Below are 20,172 nucleotides of genomic sequence, written 5' to 3'. Positions count from 1 at the left end.
AAGAAAAGGAAAAGACTTGGTTAGGGTGACTAGTCGCTTAGGGCAGTGGGAGCACTAGAATTCAGGTCTTCTAACTTCATCTGTAAAAACCAGTCCTCTGTATTTGAACGAAGTAAGTGTCTCAAGTAAGGGAAATTTAATCTGTTCTCCTTCGTACCTTTCCTAACTACATATTGTAACATACACCTTCAGACACATGCAAAGTACCTGAAATGTGTTCATTTTAAATGGGATCATATTCACCCTGTAAAATACCTTGTAGGAAAAACAGAAGATTGAGCCATTCAGGTATTACCATTCTCTTGTAGGATCTAGGTGCAGTCTTCTGAGAAACTCTTATTCAATAAAGAACACAAAATTCTACATTTAAAGATTTATGTGTTTGTAACAAATAATAAAGGATATATGATCTGGTTTTAGGTGAAAAGTGCAGAAATCCCAAACAGAGAGAGACAGAGACAGGTGCAGATTGAACTTATCACCATGAGAGCTTGTTGAAGGAGATGCCTGGAACCACCACCCAGTGTTCCAAGTCACGGTTCTGGGGTGGGAACAAGGAATGTGCCTGTCTCGCACCCTTCTTACTCATGTCTGTGCCAGAGATGGCTCTGAAGCCACGTTGAAGCATATGGATAGGAGCAAGATTGGTTATTCACCAGGTGTTCAAAACTAAAATTTGCCCTTGGTCCTATTCTTTTTTAGAGGAATCCTACCCAGTTTTGATGCCTGAGGGTGTTGTTTTTCCTCTGTCATTTTTTGACAGCCCCTACACTCAAGCTAGAATGAGATATTCTTTTCTTTGTGCCCTACCCTTACCCTATAGTGTACTTCTATCAAAGCACCTTCAACATCTTTTACATAATTGTTTACATTTCTACTGTAAGGGTCTTGGGGGCAGAAACTCTTTATTCTTTTTTGTATCTGAATCACTTAGAATTATTATGCATGACAGGTAATAGTAGTCACTAAACAGCTTACATAATAGGCATGGATGCATGCATTGAATTTGGGAATAGAAAGTTATTTCATTATATTGTCTGCCCAGGGACAGTTTCCCAGACTTTGTAGTTCTCATTTAGAAGACAGTAACTTGCCTATATACCGTGTTCAGGGCAATCACTTGATGTTAATTTCCTATTAGTTCTTTGTGTCAATGTGTAGTCATATTTACATAACTGGATTGAATTACATGTTTTGAAAATATGGATAGCAAACTTACTCAGTAATGCACTGGAAATCAGAATAGGTTAATCAACGGTTTTTCAAACTAATTCTTAATCATATGTAAAAGTTCTGGCCTTATCAAAAGACACAGCCTTACCTATACATTTTTAAAGATGTTTTTAAATGGAAAAGAAGTAGAACCAGGAGAGAAAATCATGCATGTTTTAAAAATATGAGTAAAAAAAATTGCTCCAGGTACTGATAATGATGTGGTTCTACACTAACATGTTTTTATTTGTTTTAAATCATAAGCAAATAGTTTAAATGTACAAATGGAAACAGCTTAGCTTTTTGTTATTGATTCATTAACCAAATGTGCTTATTTCTTGAGTATGTGATATGTGACTGATAATTTTATACTCTCAACCTATCATGATAACTTTGAACATATGTGTGTATATTTTGGCTTAGCAGGTGACATCATTCTAAAAATTAGTTTATACCTGAAAGAGGAGACAAATTAATTTTTTGAAGTTTCATTTGTGCATCAAATTTTAGAGACTTGAAAACATTTTCTTCCCCAAACAAAGGCAGGCATAGCATTTTAAAGATATAGTTACTCTATTTTCTCCATATGTGTATTGATTTGATTTCTTTTCTTTGACTTACATCTCCTAGACTCTGAATTCTGCATTCGGAAGGATCCTTAGAACTCATCTAGTATGACAGACCAAGCTATTTAATGGCTTAGTCAGATCTAGAATCCAGAACTCTAGACTCTAATAAGAATTTTTATTTTTTTGTTTTTTTCTACTGGTGCTTATGTATGTGTATTTGTTTCTTAGGTGACTACACTTCAAGATGAAAAGAATTCACTGGTTTCTGAAAATGAGATGATGAATGAAAAACTTGACCAGTTGGATGGCTCTTTTGATGATCCAAACACAGTGGTTGCAAAAAAGTATTTTCATGCACAATTACAACTAGAACAATTACAGGAAGAAAACTTCAGGTAGCATTTTTAATGGAAATCATTTTATGGAGTTCTGTCTATTACACCAGTAGCAAAAAGTCACAGTATTAACAGCTAATTACTAAGCATTGTTAAGCATCTTTAGGATACTGATTAAGCTCCTGAAAATACCAGATGGTATAAGTGGTTCCTGTTATCACAGGGCTAACATCCAGTTAGGAAGTGGGAGATACACATAAAAACAAAACCATTTAAATATGTGTTAAGGACCAAATCAAGGCCATAGGACAGCCAATAGGAGTTCAAGGCAGTGATTGCTGAAACCTGGGGAGAACAAGGAGTTTCTCAAATAAGATAGGTAACCCTGTAATAAATGGAAAAAAATGTAAATCGTAAGCCAAGTAGGTGCTTTTCATTTTAACTTGTATATTTCTTTAACAAAGTCATGTATTCTTACCTTTAATAAACATTGATTATCTTTTGTGTGCTTACCACTCAGCCATGAACTATAAGACCTTGAGGACAGGCACTCTAATTGTACTATACATATTTTTTTGTTACTTAATTTTGATATAACTTCAAACTCCCTAAGAATGTTGCAAGAATACTACAAGGAACTTCTTTACACCTTTTACTCAGATTCAACAATTATTTTACAGTTTTCTCCATTTGCTTTAGCAGTCTCTGTATATAGTCATATAATTTTCATATTTTTATCTGAACCATTTGAGAGAAAGTTGGACACATGTCTCTTTACTCCTGTATATTTCAGTGCATATTTCCTAAGAATGAGGACATTCTCTTATAAGCCACGTTATTTTCACATTATTGTGAAAAATGATATAACCATTAAAATTGGGATCTTTTTCTGGACTCTCATTTCATTTCTGTTAGTAAATTTATGCCTGTATGACACTATAGTAATTACTATGGTTTTAGAGTATGACTCTTGAGATCTGGTAGTGTAAGTATTCCAATTTTGTTCTTTCTTTTTCAAAATTTGTTTTGGCTATTCTAAGTCTTTAGCATTTTCCCATAAAATTGAGAATCAGCTGATCAGTTTCTATTAAAAACCTTTTCAGGATTATGATTTGGATTGTATAATTGATATCTTAACTATATAGAGAATTCCTATCTATGAATGTAGTCTCATTTATTTAAATATTTAATTTCACTCGGCAGTGCTGTATTGTTTCTAGCATAGAAGTCTTGTATGTCTTTTGTTAATTTTTTACCCAAGTATTTTGTTTTTGATGCTATTGCAAATGCAAATTCAGAATTATTGTGAAAATTTGCTGCTAATCTGTAGATAGATTTACAATTATATATTGAAACTTTGATCTTACACCTTGAAACTTGATTCTTAAATATATTGAAACTTTTATATCTTGCAAAGTTTCTAAATTCACTTATTGAGCTGGTAGTTTGTTTAGATTTAAAAAAGAAATCCGTAGTCCATTCCTGCTGCTTTAACAAAATACCTTAGACAGGGTAATTTATGAACAATAGAAATCTACCACTCACAATTCTGAAGACTGGGAACTCCAAAATCAAGGTACCAGCAGATTCAGTGTCTGTTTGAGGGATTGCTGTCTGCCTCCAAGATGGCTTCCTCTTGCTGAATCCTTGGGTCCCTTTAACCTCTTTCATAAGAGCACTAATCCCATTCAAGGGGACAGAGCCCTCATAACTTAATCACTTCCCAAACGGCCCCACCTCTTAATACCACCACAATGGGGATTAGGTTTCAACATGAATTTTAGAGGAACACAGACTATGGAATCTACAGTCATTTCATCTATTAATAGAACTTTACATCTTCCTTTCATTATTTCTGTCTTGTATTTATTTTCCTTGCCTTGTTGCAAGAGCAGCTGTCATTGCTTTTTTCCTGGTCTTAGAGGGATCATGTGCAATTAGGATCCATCAAGTATGATGCTAGCTGTAGAGTTGTTCGATGTGCTTTCTGTCAGATTGAGGAAATTCCCCTTGTTTCCACCCTGCTAAAAGTTTTTTGTTTTTGTTTTTTTTTCAATCATGATTAGCTGTTGATTTTTGTCAGATGATTTTTCTGCATCTTGAAAAGATGGTGTAGCTTTTCTTTTTCATTCTTGTAATATATTGATTGATTTTTGAATGTTAAAAACCTACATTCTGGAGATAAACCACTTTGTTCATACTTTATTATCCTGTATATGTGACTAGATTCAGTTAATAATTTGAAAGAATTTTTATAACTGTCTTTATAATAGATATTGGTCTAAATTTTGTCTCTTGTAATGTCTTGTTCAGGATTTGTTATCGGAGTTCTACTAGTCTCATAGAATAACTGAGGCATATTCTCTGTTCTTCTGTTTTCTGAAAGAGTTTATGTAAAAATGTTATTTCTTTCTTAAATTTTGATACAGTTTATCAGTAACACAGTTTGGACCTATGGTTTTCTTTGTGAGTGGGTTTTTCCTGACAAATTTAATTTCTTTAATGGTCATAGGGCTTTTCAGATTTCCTATTTCATCTTGTGTTCAGTTTGGTAAGTTGTATTTTTCAGTGTATATGTTTATTTAAGTTGTTGAACTTATTGACATGAAGTTGTTCATAATATTCTCTTCTTATCCTTAAAACTCAGTGTCTATGGTTATTTAAGTTGTTGAATTTATCGACATGAAGTTGTTCATAATATTCTTTTTTTATCGTTATAATGATTCTGGCAGATGTGATGATATACCCTTTTACATTCCTGATATTGCTTGGGTTTTCTTTCATTTTTCTTGATCACTCTTGCTAGAGGTTCATCAGTTTTCTTAATCTTTTCAAACATCCTTTATTGGCCTTCTATATTATTAGTTTTAGATTTCTTTCTTTATACTTAACTTTGGATTTAAATTTCTCTTCTTTTTCTAGCCTCTTAAAGTTGAAACTTAGATCATTGATTTTAATCCTTCCTTCCCCTCCCTCCCTTTCTTCCTTCCTTCCTTTTCCTTCCTTCCTTCCTCCCTTCCTTCCTCCCTTCCTTCCTTCCTTCCTTCCTCCCTCCCTCCCTCCCTCCTCCCTCCCTCCCTCTCTCTCTCTCATTCTTTCTTTCTTTCTAACATAAACCTTTAAAACTGAGAGGCACTGGTTTACTGTTGTCCCCCAAATTTGATTGCTTGTCTTTTTGTTATTGTTTAGTTTGAAACTTTTTCTAAATTCTGTTGTGATTTTTTTTCTTGACTTGTGGGTTATTTAGGAATGTGTTGTTTAATTTACAAAGATTTAAAGCTTTTCTAGACTTCTTATTGCGACTGATTTCTAATTTAATTAACCTTTATTATTAGAGAACATGTTCCATGATATTTCAGTCTTTTGGCATTTATTGATACATATTTTATTCATCATATATTTTATTGTGTTGAGTGTTATATATGCATTTGCATATATAGTCATGCAAGTTATAATTATATAATTATAACAAATCATGGAAGTTATAAATACTTACTTTTTTATTTGTTCAAGGCTTGAAGCTGCAAAAGATGATTACCGTGTTCACTGTGAAGAACTTGAAAAGCAGCTAATCGAATTCCAGCATAGGAACGATGAATTGACTAGTCTTGCAGAAGAAACAAGAGCCCTGAAAGATGAAATAGATGTTCTTAGGTATGGCATGTCTTAAAAAATATAATTATGCCATTTCTGAGCTATTTAGTCAATTTGAGTATTTCATATTTTAATCAGGGATTCATAGGATTATTCCTGTATATCAAGTATTGATCAGTTTTTAATCCAGGCTGATAGTTTTAACTTCTTTTATGTTTGTTGTTTGGGCTTGCAGTTCATGGATAATACTCAATTTTTATTAGGACATTTTCACATTAGAACCCATAAACCCAAAATGATACCTTTAATTAAAATTTTATAAATGGAGTACTTATAGATACATTTAACTTGACCTCCCTGTACCTATCATATTTTGTGAAATGTTTGTGTAAGGAAATTTTTGTGTAAGGAAATGTCAATCCATATTTTGACATTTGATAAACTATAGATCAAATATAGGCAAGAATCCTAACTTCTTTGGGGGGAGGATTGTCATTTGGCAATATAAAGTTTATATTTACTTTTTTCATGTGAAATGTTACTCAGTGAACAGTCTGTCCACGTGATCTTTATTTTTTTGTTAATTTTTCTTAATTATTTTTTGTAGTTCTTAATACTCATTTGAAACAAAATTTGTGTAACCATTAATTTGGATCTGCTTGCGATAGCGAAGTGATTTGGTTTATTTGTTTGTTCGTTTATTTATATATTTAAGTCAGGTAAGCACAACTCCAAAGGGAAGTGCTTTGCCTGACAAGTTTATAAATTTAATCAACGTCCTAAATACAGTTGAGTCAAATACTTGGAAGGAAACTATGCTGAATGTTATACACAAAGGAAGGTTGGCCTGTAAGCTGCAGAGCAGCTGAGTTGTTTAATTTTATGTACAAATCATTATTTTTTATTCATTGTGCTAATATATGAAACAGTTTGATAAATTAGTGTGTCAGATTTGAAGCATTTTTATTTTGATGGCTTTATACCAAATAGGTTGAACTTTAAATGGATTTAGGCTAGAGTCTGTTTCCAAAGTTCTTACAAAGTTTACAATTTCCTCTTCTCACTCACTCACATTTACTTTTCTTTTTTCTTTTTTGTGATAGTTTGGAAGATTCATTTTATAGCCAGAGTAAAATTATGAGTATATACTGGTTTTTATACAGTAATGCTTAGTCTTTATGATTATAGGGCTACCTCTGATAAAGCAAATAAACTGGAGTCAACAGTTGAGATATATCGTCAGAAGCTACAAGATCTGAATGACCTTCGCAAGCAGGTGAAAACTTTACAGGAAACCAACATGATGTATATGCATAATACAGTCAGCTTAGAAGAAGAATTAAAAAAAGCAAATGCAGCACGTACACAATTAGAAACATACAAAAGGCAGGTAAGAAACATCTTAATTTTTAATTGATAAAATTGTAAGAGTTTAACTTTGTTATTCCTTTTGATTTCTTAAGGATGGTAAAGAAATTGAGAAGCATTGCATGTAATAAGCTATGAACTTATTCTGATGAATTTCTTTCTTTAATTTTAATTCAAGAATTGATAATTGAGTTTGAGTTATCTGGGTCTTTTACCTTTTTACTGCCTCCTGAAATTATTTTTTCTTTTGAGATTTTATTGTTTATTAGCATTTCTGGTAAGCAGGGTAATGCCTTAGAGAATGGAGCCGTAACCTAAATTCTGTTTTGCTGTTTACTAAATAGCATTAGGAGGCTGACTTTTAATTTCTTTGGCAAAACTATTATTTGAATATTTTTAATTTTATGTTAATTCTTATCTATATGTTATTTTCCACAAGTATTTAGAATTAGACTGCAATTTTAGTGTAGATATTTATTCCTAATCAGTTTTTCATTTACTCAATTCTGAAAGACTATTGAGATTTATACACTTACATACTTTTAAGGACTTTTTTTCCTTTTGTTTCTGACATTAGGTTCAAGATCTTCATGTTAAACTTTCCTCCGAATCCAAGAGGGCAGACACACTAGCGTTTGAAATGAAGCGGCTTGAAGAAAAACACGAAGCTTTACTTAAGGAAAAAGAGGTAAACATAGATATAATTGATAAGGAATATTTCATTGTTCTTTTAGTTTTGTAATGCCCTTGCTGTTTCTATAATCGTGGTGATGTCTACCAGTTCTCTCTTCCTCCAGATTGAATTTTTTGACATAAAAGTGTCTTGTAAAAATGACTTACATCTTCTTTCAATTTTTTTAGTTTTCTTCACAATGTTAGATGAAATGGTAGAGCCAAGGTCATAAGTCTCAATGAATATTTTCTAATTCTAGACTGTCAGTTGCTTGGGATCAAGGACCATAGATAATAATTTTGCGATGGCTTTATTAAGATTTAATTTACTTACCGTAAATTTCACCTAAGGTGGTTTTCACAAGTCATTGGTTTTTAATATATTCACAGAGTTATACTACCATCATCATAATCATACTTTAGAACACTGCCATCACTCTAAAAAGAAACCTCATGCCCATCACCGTTTACCCTGCACTCTAATCCTCTCAGCCCTACTCTTAATAACTGGTAATCTACTTGCTATCTACAGATTTTCCTAGTCTTTCTGCAATATGTAATCATACACTTGGTGATTTTTGTGACTGACTGTTGCAGGGTTCATCCGTGTTGTAGCATATATCAGTGCTGTATCCTTTTTATTGCCGAATAATGCCCCATTGTATGGATATACGGCATTTTGTTTATCCATTCACCAGTTTATGAACATTTGGGTTGTTTCTACTTTTTGGCTGTTATGAATAATGCTATGAATGTTTATGTACAAATTTTTATTTAGATATGTTTTCATTTTTCTTGAGCATATATGCAGAAATGGTATTGATGGTTCATATGGTAACCATGTTTAACTTCACATCCTTATCATCACCTATTATCTTTTTGATTTTAGCTATCCTAGTGGATATAAATTGGCATGTCATTGTGTTTTTGATTAGCGTTTGTCTACTGACTAATGTTGTTGAGCATCTTTTATGTACTTATTAGCCATTTGTATATCTTCCTTGGAAAAATGTCTCTTCAAATCCTTTGCCAATGTTTTACTTAGGTTATATGCTTTTTAATTATTGAATTGGAATAGTTTTTTATATATTCTAGATACAAGTTCCTTGTCAGGTATATGATTTGCAGTTTTTTTTTCTATTCTGTGTGTTATCATCTCACTTTCTTGATGAAATAGTTTGCAGCACCAAGTATTACATTTTGATGAGATCAGAGTTACTTGTTTTTCCTTTTGTTGCTTGTCTTTTTTTGGTGATGTTTCTAAAAAAACCACTGTGTAACCTAAGGTACAAAGATTTACCCTGTGTTTTTCATTTAAACAGTTTTATGGTTTTAGCTCATATATTTAGTCTGTGATCCATTTTGTATATGGTGTGAGGTAGGCATCTGGCTTTATTCTTTTGTATGTTGATATCCAGTTGTACTAGTACCACCAGTTGATAAAACTATTCTTACTACATTGAATTATTTGGTATTCTTATTAAAAATCACTTGGCCATGATACTTTAATGGTGTATACATGTCATTATACATTCGTGAAAATCCATAGGGTGTATAACAAAAAGAGTAAACTGCAATATAAATGATGGACTTTAGTTAATAACAGTGTATCAGCATTGGCTCATCAATTCTAACAAATTACCACACAAATGCAAGATAGTAATAATAGGGGAGACTGAGAGTGAGAAGAGGGTAGGAGGAATGTAAAAGAACTCTGTATTTTCTGCTCAGTTTTTCCAAAAACCTAAAACTGCTCAGAAAATAACCTCCATTAATAATTAAAAAGGTTTAAAAATTCATTTGACCATAAATGCAAGGGTTTATTTGTGGTCTTTTAATGGTTTACTACTGGTCTCTATGTCTAATCTTATGCTAGTACCACACTTATATATTGATTATTGATTACTGTAGTTTTGTAGTTAAGTTTTGAAATTGGAAAGGGTGAGTTTTCAAACTTTATTCTTCTTCAAGGCTGTTTTTGTTATTCTGATTCCCTAGCATTTTCATGTGAATCTTGAAATCAGCTTGTCAATTCTTGCAAAAAAAAAGGCAGCTGAGATTTTTATAAGAACTTCTTGATCTATAGATTAATTTAGAAATGTTGCCACTTAACAGTATTAATTTTCTGATCCATGAATGTGGGCTATCATTTCATTTATTTAGATCTTAAGTGTCTTTCAACAATGTTTTGTAGTTTTCAGTGTGCAAGACTAGCACCTTTTAAACATGTATTCCTAAGTGTTTCATTCTTTTTGTTGTTATTTTAAATAAAATTATCAATATAATTTTTAGATTTGTTAACTGCTAATATGTAGAAATTTGATGGAGTTTTGTGCATTGATCATGAATCTTCCAGCCTTTTTGAATTTGTTTACTAGTTATAGTTTTTTGGTAAGTTTCTCAGGATTATCTATGTGTAAGATTACGACCTCTGCAAATAGAATTGATTTTACTTCTTTATTTGCAATTCTGATAATTTTTATTTTTCTTGCTAAGTTGTACTGGCTAGAATTGTCAGTACAATGTTAAATAAAAGTGGCATGAACAGATATCATTCTTTAGGTTCTGATCTTAGGGGAAAAACATTGAATTTTTCACCATTATGTATGATACTAGCTGTGAGTTCTTTGTTTTCGTTTTTGTTTTTGGATGCCCTCTACAAGTTTGAAGAATTTTCCTTCTATTCGTAGTTTGTTGCATGCTGTTATCCTAAAAGAGTATCGGATTTTGTCAGATGCTTTTTCTGGATCAGTGAGATGATATGTAGTATTTGTACTTTATTATATTAATATGATGTATTACATTGATTTTTTTCATGTTAAACCGATCTTGCATTATTGAGATAAATTCTACTTGTTCATAATATATACTTTAAAAAGTATATTGCCAGATTCAGTTTGCAAATATTTCATTGAAGATTTTTCCATTGGTATTATAAGGGATATTGGTTTGTAATGTTCTTGTGAGGTCATACCTGGTTTTGGTATCACTGGCCACATAGAGTGAGTTGAGAAATTTTCCCTGCTTTTTTACGTTTTGGGAAAGTTCATGAAAATTGGTATTAATTCTTCTTTAAATGTTTTGTGGAGTTCAGTTTTCTGGGCCTGAGCTTTATTTGTAGGAAGTTAATAAATTACTAATCCAATCTTTTTAGTTGCTCTAGGTCTATTCAGCTATTCTATGACTTCTTGAGCTAGCGTTACTAGTTTGTTTCTTTCTAGAGATTTGTCAATTTATTTAATTTATTGGCATACAGTTGTTTATTGTTGTTTCTTCTTTATTTCTGTGAGAAACAAGAGAATTTTGCTAAGTAGTGATATCCTCTCCTTTATTTGTGATTTTTGTAATTTGAATTTCTCTGTTTTTTTTTTCTTGGTTAGTTTAGCTAAAGATTTGTCAATTTTGTTGATCTTTTCAAATAACTAACTTGTGGTTTTAAAATTTGTTTTCTATTCTCTATTTTATTTATTTTTACTCTAATCTTTAATAATTCATTGGTAAAGGAACACAAATTCCTTTGTATATAAGTTTTTTTTTTCCTAGTTAAGATAGAAAGTTAAGTTATTGATTTGGAATTTTTCTTGATTTTTTTAAATATAGATACAGCTGTAAATTTACCTCAGGATTTATTTTGCTACATCCTGTGTTTTGGCATATTGCATTTTCGTTTAATTCTTTTTGAATTTTTTTCCCTTATGATTTCTTCTTTGACACATTGGTTACTTATGAGTATCTTGCTCAGTTTTCACATATTTGTGAATATCCTAAATCTCCTTGTGTCATTGATTTATTTAATTCCGTTGTGGTCAGAGAACATACTTTGTGTGCATTCAGTCCTTTTAAATTTATTGAGCCCTGTATTATGGCCTAGCATATGGTCTGTTCTGCAGAGTGTTCCATGTGGATTTTTTAAAAATGTGTATTCTACTGTTGGGTAAAGTATTCTATATATGTCAGTTAGGTCTAGTTGGTTTATAGTATTGTTCAAGTATTCTACCTTGAATCGTTGTGTATAGTTCTATCTATTATTGAAAGTAGGATACTGATATTTCCAATTGTTGTTATATCATCTCTTTTTCCCTTTAATTCCGTCAGTTTTTACCTCATGTATTTTAGGTCTGTGAGGTTCATTTATGTTTGTAATTGTTATATCTTCCTGATAGATTGATTTTTCTAATGTCTGTCTTTTTTCTGGTTACAATATTTATCTTAAAGTCTGTTTTGTTTAATATTAGTATAGCCCTGTATCTTTCTTTTGGTTACTGTTTGCATCATTTTTTTCACCCTTTTATTTTCAAACTATATTTGTGTCTTTTATACTAAGATCTATTTCTTTCACCTAGCATTTACTTGGATCATTTTTAATCGATTCTGCCAGTATTTGCTTTTCAATTGGAGTTTGGAATCCATTTACATTTAATGTAATTACCGATAAAAATAGCATTTAGGTCTACCATTTTATTTTGTTTTCTGTATGTCTTTTTTTCTCCTCCATTTTTCTACTACTGCCTTTTGTGTTAGACATTTTCAATACACCAGTTTAGTTCCTTAGTTTCTTTTACAAGTTTTTAAAAGCTATTTTCTGATGGTTGTTATGGGGGATTACAATTAGCATCTTACCTTGAAACAATCCATTTAGAGTAAATGGTAAACCTAATTTCAATAGTATACTGAAAACTACTCCAAAATAAAAACTTTTCCTCCCCTCTGCTTTATGCTGTTACATCTTTATACATTATAAACTCATTAATACTGTTTTATAATTAATGCTTTATACTATTGTCTTTTAAATCAAATTGTAGACTAAAAGAGTTAAAAATACATTAATCTTAAATATATATATATATATATATATATTTTTTTTTTTTTTTTTTTGAGACGGAGTCTCCCTCTGTTGCCCAGGCTGGAGTGCAGTGACACGATTTTGGCTCACTACAACCTCTGCCTCCTGGGTTCAAGCGATTCTCCTGCGTGAGTCTCCTGAGTAGCTGGGATTACAGGCGCATGCCACCATGCCTGACTAATTTTTGTATTTTTAATAGAGACGGGGTTTCACCATGTTGGTCAGGCTGGTCTCAAACTCCTGACCTTGTGACCCACCTGCCTCGACCTCCCAAAGTGCTGGGATTACAGGCATAAGCCACCGCGCCCAGCCATTAAAATATATTTGTGTATATAGTTACCTCTGTTGGTGGTGTTTCTTTGGCAATTTCTCAGTAGTGTCCTTTTATTTCAACCTGAAGGACTCCTTTTAGTATTTTTCTATAGAGAAAGTCTGCTAATGATACATTCTCTGTTTTTTTTTTTTTTACTCTTGGAAAAATTTCAGTTCATCTTTCATATTCAAAAGATGTATTGCTAGATATAAAATTCTTGTTTGACAGTCTTTTTCTTTTAGCATTTTATGTCATCCTACTGTGTTATGGCCTCCATTATTTGATGAGAAATCTGCTGTTAATCTTATTAAGGCTCCTTTTATATGATGAATCCTTTTTCTTTTGCTGCTTTCAAGATTTTCGCTTTGCCCTTGGCTTTCAGCAGTTTGACTTTGATATATCCAGGTGTGTGGATCCTTTTTAGTTCATTGTACTTTGAATTTGTTGAATTTCTTAGAACTGTAGATTGATGATCCAAGGTTGGAAAAAATTTGATTTCCAGATTTGAAATATTATATTATTTAAATGTCAGGTTTTCAACAAAAATGCAAGATATACAAAGAAACAGGGTAGCCTATACATGGTAAAACAACGACAACAAGCAGTCAACAGAAACAGACAGTGAGGTGTCCTAATGGGTGGATATACTAGACTAACACAGAGAGAGCTATTCTAAGTATGTTCTAAGAACTAAAGCAAACCTTTTATTTTTCTTTTAAACAAAAACAAAAAAACAACTTTATTTTAGGTTCAGGGATACATATGAAGTTTTGTTATGTAGGTCAACTCATGCCATGGGGATTTGTTGTAAAGATTGTTTCCTCAACCAGGTATTAAGCCCAGTACCCAATAGTTATCTTTTCTGCTCCTCTCTCTCCACCAACCCTCTGCTCTCAAGTAAACCCCAGTGTCTATTGCTCCCTTCTTTGTGTTCTTGAGTTCTCATCATTTAGCTTCCACTTGTGAGAACACGTGGTATTTGGTTTTCTGTTCCTGTGTTAGTTTGCTAAGGATAATAGCCTCCACCTCCATCCATGTTCCTGCAAAAGACATGATCTTGCTCTTTTTTATGGCTGCGTAGTATTCCATGGTGTATATGTACCACATTTTCTTTATCCAATCTGTCATTAATGGGCATTTAGACTGATTCCATGATTTTGCTCTTATGAATAGTTCTGCAGTAAACATTTGCATGCATGTGCTACTTTTAAAGAATAAGGAAATTTTATAACTTTTCATAAAATTTGGCAAGTTTTTAGCAATTTTTCTCTTCTTCTGGGTTTCCTGTTATGTGTATATTGGCATACTTGGTGGAGTCCTACAGCTCTCTGATACTCCTCTGCTGAAGTCTGCACTGAGCCCATCTAGTTATTTTAGTTTATTTTTTTTGAGACATGGTCTCGCTCTGTCATCCAGGCTGGAGTGCAGTGGCGCAGTCACGGCTCATTGAAGCCTCAACCCCTTGGGCATCAAGCAGTCTTCTTGCCTCAGTCTCCCTAGTAGTTGGGACTATAAGCACACTCCACCATACCTAGCTAATTTTTATATATATATATATATTTTTTTTTGTAGAGACAGGGTTTGCCATGTTGCCCAAGCTGGTCAAGCTTCTGGGAATCTGCCCACCTCAGCCTCCCATAGTGAATTGTTTGTTTGTTTGTTTGTTTTGCTTTGCTTTTTTTTTTTTTAGACATGGGGACTCACTATGTTGGCCAGGTTGGTCTTGAACTCCTTGCCTCAAACAATCCTTTTACCTTAGCTCTTAAAGTACTGGGATTCCAGGCATGAGCTACCACAACCAGCCCCTATAGTGAATTTTTCATATCATTTATTGTTCTTTTCAACTCAAAATTTCTAGTTATTTCTTTTTAATAAATTCTCTTATACTCTCTTTGGTGAGACATTGCTATAATTTAATTCTTTACAAATGGTTTGCTTTAGTTCTTTGAACATACTTAGAATAGCTCTCTCTGTCTTAGTCTAGTCTGTCTACCCACTGGCACTCTCACTGGCTGTTTCTGTTGACTTTTTTTTTTTCACCCTGTGTATAGGCTATTCTGTTTGTATATTTTGTATTTTTGTTGAAAATCTGACATTTAAAATAATATAAAATTTCAAATCGGAAATCAGACTTTTTCCATTCTTAGGGTTTATTGTTGTTGCTGTTTGTTTTTTTAAGTGACTTTTTGGGACTAATTCTGTAAAGCCCACATTCTTTATGTTGTGTAGCCACTGAAGTCTCTGCTCAGTTACCACAGTGGTTAGTTCATGATTGGTCAGAGATTACCATAGATGCCTTGAGTCTTTGGTAAAGGCTGTGACATTATGTGTGTTATAAAACACCTTCAGTGCTTAGGCAGTTTGAAATTCTGCCTTTGCCTTCTTGTTTGCTCAGGGCCTCATGTTTATCCAGTGCTGAGACAATGCGGGCCCTCTCATGTCTTTTCTGGGCATGTGCTTGGCTGTACTTGGCTGACCTTCGAGATCTCCGGGAACATGTCAGAGCTTTTTAAAGATTCCTATGGGCGTCTTATTTCTCAGATCTTTCTTGCAAATTTTTGGCCAGGCTCTTGTGTACCATAGCCATTATCACAGCCTTCAGTACCTGTGGTGGCAAACAGTTGCTGATGATTCTATTTGCCAAATGTCTCGGAAATATTTCCTGCAGAGCAAGCAGTGAATCAGGTCAAATCATGAAGAGTCCCTACAAATGGGATTTAGGAAGCTGCAAGACAGGTTAAACAGTGACAATTCTCTGTGGATGGGGCTTTTTAAGGGAGCCCCATATCCATCCAGTCTGTGCCCATTCTGGTGGCTGCTAGAGCTGCTGGTTTTCACAGCTACAGCAATTGAAAGGCTGCTTGTTTTCAAGGTTACTGCAGAGCTGGGGAGACGGGAATCGTAGTTAGAAAAGTTAAAAGAGCAAAAAGCTTGCTCTTCTAACCAAGGTTTAGCAGGTTTACTTTAATAAATGCTCACCAGACTGTTGTAGGCCTTTGGTTTATTCCCAGAATTCTGAAATAGTTGATAATGACAAATGTGCTAGTGTGTGCATTACGTTAACGGAGGAACAGATTTACAGAGGTCTTTGTGCCTGCTCCTGCTAGATTTCCAACTTTAGGGTTCAGAGATCCTTAAGGCACCTACGGACCCCTTGAATCAGTTACCAGTTTACTGCTAAATTGATTTGAAACACGTAATGGACTAATTAGGGCTTTGTTTATTGACTTGGAACATAACAGCATTTAACACATGATTTTATATTCAGTAGTACTTTTCAAGTTCTGGGAAAATGATTTAAACATGAGCGTTCTGTTCGTAACCTAGAAGTTTGTCATTGGTGTAGGCTCTAAAATAAAATAGTCAATGATATGAAGTACCAGCTTGCTGTCCTTGGGAAATGGTGTTTTTCCGCCAATGTGTATCTCGAGGATACTACTTACCACTTCTTCCAGTTGAGTTTCACAACAGTGGTAAAAAGTAGTAACTAGTCTCCAGCGTCTCTTACACACCAACCTATATTCTAGATCCTTGACTAATACCACCTTTGTTATTCAGAACACCTTTGCAACAGTTTATGTATCGGTATTCCTATTTTGAAGTTATGGATACTAAAGCCGAAGAGTTATATAAGTTGCCTAAGACAATATAGCTAGGAAGTGGTGAAATTGGTATTCAAACCATGGTCTTTATGCCTCCAAAGTCCATGCTTTTTTATTACCCGTTGCATATCTGTCCTTTGTTACATAATTGCATTCATTTTGTTCAAAGATAAGCTATCTGATGGGGAAGTCAAAACCATGTATAAAGACACATACTATTTATGTAACTTAATAGAAAATGAGCTTCTTAAAACTAAAACATTGTCACTTAAAATTAAGCAACAACTATTAAACTAGTTAAGATAAATTGTAAGCATAAAGTACATTGTTTATAGGCAGAATTAAATACTTTGCTGATATCAACAATTCTTTTCAGAGACTAATTGAGCAGCGTGATACTTTGAAAGAAACGAATGAAGAGCTTCGATGTTCACAAGTACAACAGGACCACCTAAACCAAACAGGTTAATTTTGTTAGATTTAGAAAAGTTTCAGCTTGGGCAGCATAGTGGGACTCCATTCGACAAAAAATAAAAACTTAACCTGTCATGGTGGCGCATGCCTATAGTCCTAGCTCTGGGAGGCTGAGGCAGGAGGATCACTTGAGCCTAGGAGTTTGAAGTTGCAGTGAGCTATGATTGTACCGCTGCACTCCAGGCTTGGTGTGAAAGAGAAAAAGAGAGAAAGAGAGAAAGGAAAGAAAGAAGGAGGGAAGGAAGGAAGGAAGGAAGGAGCACGGGAGGGAGGGAAAGGAAGGAAAGGAAAGGAGAGGAGGGGGGAGGGGAGGGGAGGGGAGCGGCGGATTGGGTTTTTGGACAGAGAGGGACCCTATCGAAAGAAAGAAAAACAAAGGGAGGGAGAGGGGGAAGGAGGGAGGGTTTTTTAAAATAGTTGAAATACTGAAATGCTAATTTATTTTTTGTTATTTTTTAGATGCATCTGCTACAAAAAGTTATGAGAATCTTGCTGCTGAGATTATGCCAGTGGAATATAGGTAAATTTGTTTCATAATTTGATAGAAATATATTTAATATTATATTTTTTTTGTTTTTTGTAAATGTCTTGGCCTTTAAAAACTTATTTTATGACTCATAGAGCTGAAAATTACTGTTTGATCTACTTAAACTTTCTAAATCAGATTATTATTGCTACCACAACAATTTAAAATTTTATCAGAAGTAAAATTTCACAAACCCGTTGAATAACATATTTTAGTTTTTATAATATGACATGACCCCCATGTGCTATGTTATAATTGCTTTAACTAGGGAGATTTAAGTATATACTTTAAAGTTAGGAAATTATTAGAAAACAAAAATCAATATGATTTCACAAGCCTTTGATGGGAGAAGTGGTAAATGTATAAAGGGAGAAAAGTTACTTATCTTGCTTAGTGGGGAGTCAATCATTAACTTAAAATTAGTAATTTAAAAAATAGCTATATGAGCTTTTTTTTTAGAGTTATACTATTGGCATTCAGAAGAACAAAAATTGAGATTAATTGAAATTAGTTGCTTTTGAAGAATGGGATTTGGCAGGGGAACAACTAAGGGAGAGTATTACTTCCCTATTTAATACAAATAATATTAACATCAATAATATTAATAAAAAGTTGCATTTTTTAAAAGTACATGTAAATCTTTAATAAAATTTTTTTCAGAAACAAAAGATCTAGAAACTTCCTTATTGCCATTATAAGATATAAAAATTTTGCTCAAACTATAGTTTCTTAAATCTATTGCTTTTCTTTTATGTGTTTTCTAAGCATATACTATTTGTTTCCTTTAGCAAATAGTTTCTAAATTACCAAAGTAATATAATTTCTATTATCTCTTCAGGAATGGCATAATAACAATTTAATGATTTATAGCATAATCCTATATGGTACCTATAAAATTTGACTGCTTTTTTTTTAAAGGCACAGTCTTGCAGTTTACATAATTTTTTCTTAAACACTTTCAGAAGCTTTTATTGGAGTTTAAGAGTTTCATACCCTACCTGCTGTGCTAGCTGGTCCTGCTATTGGTAGCTATTGAGTGGACAGGAATTTCCTTTTTTTAACTAAAGAATATAATGACTCATATTTTTAAAAATTAAAAAGATTTTGCTTTGTAACATCAGGGAGGTGTTTATTCGACTGCAACATGAAAATAAGATGCTTCGCTTACAGCAAGAAGGCTCTGAGAATGAACGTATTGAGGAACTTCAGGAGCAGCTAGAACAGAAACACCGTAAAATGAATGAACTGGAAACTGAGCAGAGGTGATATGCTCCTTAGTAATTGAAAATCTTGGTGATTTTATTACCGAGCCATAAAATCTTGATTCACAGAAATGGAAAATATTATTGTAGCTAAAGTAATTAGAATTACCTAGAAATAGTTTAATATTTTTGTTAGTAGTCTTTCATCACTATAAGCTTCACTCTGTGAAAGAAGTCAGGTGATTCATTTCAGTTATATTTATAAAATATATGGATAATCCATTAATTTCAGCATTCTTGGTTAACCAGGCTACTTATTCTTTTTATTCTTTTTGAGACAGGGTCTCCCTCTGTCGCCCAGGCTGGAGTACAGTGGCGCGATCTTTGTTCATTGCAGCTTCCACCTTCCCAGTTCAAGTGATTCTCATGCCTCAGCCTCCTGAATAGCTGCAATTAGAGACATGCACCACCATGCTTCGATGGTTTTTGTATTTGTTTTCTTCTCTTTCTTTTTTTTTTTGAGACAGAGTCTTGCTCTGTCACCCAGGCTAGAGTGCAGTAGCGCGATCTCGGCACACTGCAACTTCCGTCTCACGGGTTCAAGCGATTCTCCTGCCTCACCCTCCCAAGTAGATGGGACTATAGGCACACGCCACTACACCTGGCTAATTTTTTTTTGTATTTTTAGTAGAGATGGGGTTTCACCATGTTGACCAGGCTCGTCTCAATCTCCTGACCTCATGATCCACCCACCCTGGCCTCCCAAAGTGCTGGGATTACAGGCGTGAGCCACCATGCCTGGCCAATTTTTGTACTGTTAGTAGAGATGGGGCTTCACCATGTTGGCTGGGCTGGTCTCAAACTCCTGACCTCATGTAATCCACCTGCCTCAGCCTTCCAAAGTTGCTGGGATTACAAACATGAGCCACTGTGTCTGGCCCACCAGGCTACTTATTCTTGAATTTCATTTAGATATGTTCACAATTCAGAAAGTTTGACAAATGAATAAATGACAGTTTGGCTTTCTACTGAAGTCTAGTGCATAGATAAGATCTAGATTGTGGAATCAAATTTAAATCCCACTTCTAATTTAACTTATTAACTGTTTCTGGACAAGTTACTTAAACTTACACTCAGTGTCTTCAGGTGTAAATACAAGTTGTTAGGAAGACTACAGATAATGAGCTTAAAGCAAATGATGTGCTTATGTGGTATCAATGAAGTGCTCAAAACTTATTATAATATGCTTTTCTAAGTACTTTTTTGCTATTAACTCAGTAAATCCTCATAACTCTATGAAATAGTAACCATGTAGTAACCATGTAGTAACCAATAGCTCTTTTTCTATGGATAAGGAATATGGATACAGAGAAGTTAAATAACATACCTAAAGTTATACACCTAGTAGTTCTGGATCCTCCATAATGAACTCTCTGTCAATCTGATTACTGAGTCTTTACTC

General features: G+C 33.5%; 1 protein-coding gene across 2 annotated transcripts in view; it reads left to right on the top strand.

The window, feature by feature from the left end:
- The window catches only part of HOOK1 (hook microtubule tethering protein 1), a 61,302-nt gene that overhangs the window by 26,489 nt on the left and 14,641 nt on the right, over positions 1-20,172 (top strand). For both annotated transcript variants that reach the window (XM_004025882.5, XM_004025883.5), the window contains exons 9-15: positions 2,010-2,176; positions 5,630-5,770; positions 6,899-7,100; positions 7,656-7,766; positions 16,885-16,972; positions 17,442-17,502; positions 18,630-18,770. In XM_004025882.5, the coding sequence (XP_004025931.3) occupies positions 2,010-2,176; positions 5,630-5,770; positions 6,899-7,100; positions 7,656-7,766; positions 16,885-16,972; positions 17,442-17,502; positions 18,630-18,770 (911 nt within the window). The remainder of the gene's footprint in view (positions 1-2,009; positions 2,177-5,629; positions 5,771-6,898; positions 7,101-7,655; positions 7,767-16,884; positions 16,973-17,441; positions 17,503-18,629; positions 18,771-20,172) is intronic.

This window comes from Gorilla gorilla, chromosome 1, assembly GCF_029281585.2.
Source record: "Gorilla gorilla gorilla isolate KB3781 chromosome 1, NHGRI_mGorGor1-v2.1_pri, whole genome shotgun sequence".
In the NCBI taxonomy this organism is placed as follows: Eukaryota; Metazoa; Chordata; class Mammalia; order Primates; family Hominidae; genus Gorilla; species Gorilla gorilla.
The sequence above is the reverse complement of the archived record's forward strand: the minus strand, read 5'-3'. Positions and strand labels throughout refer to the sequence as shown.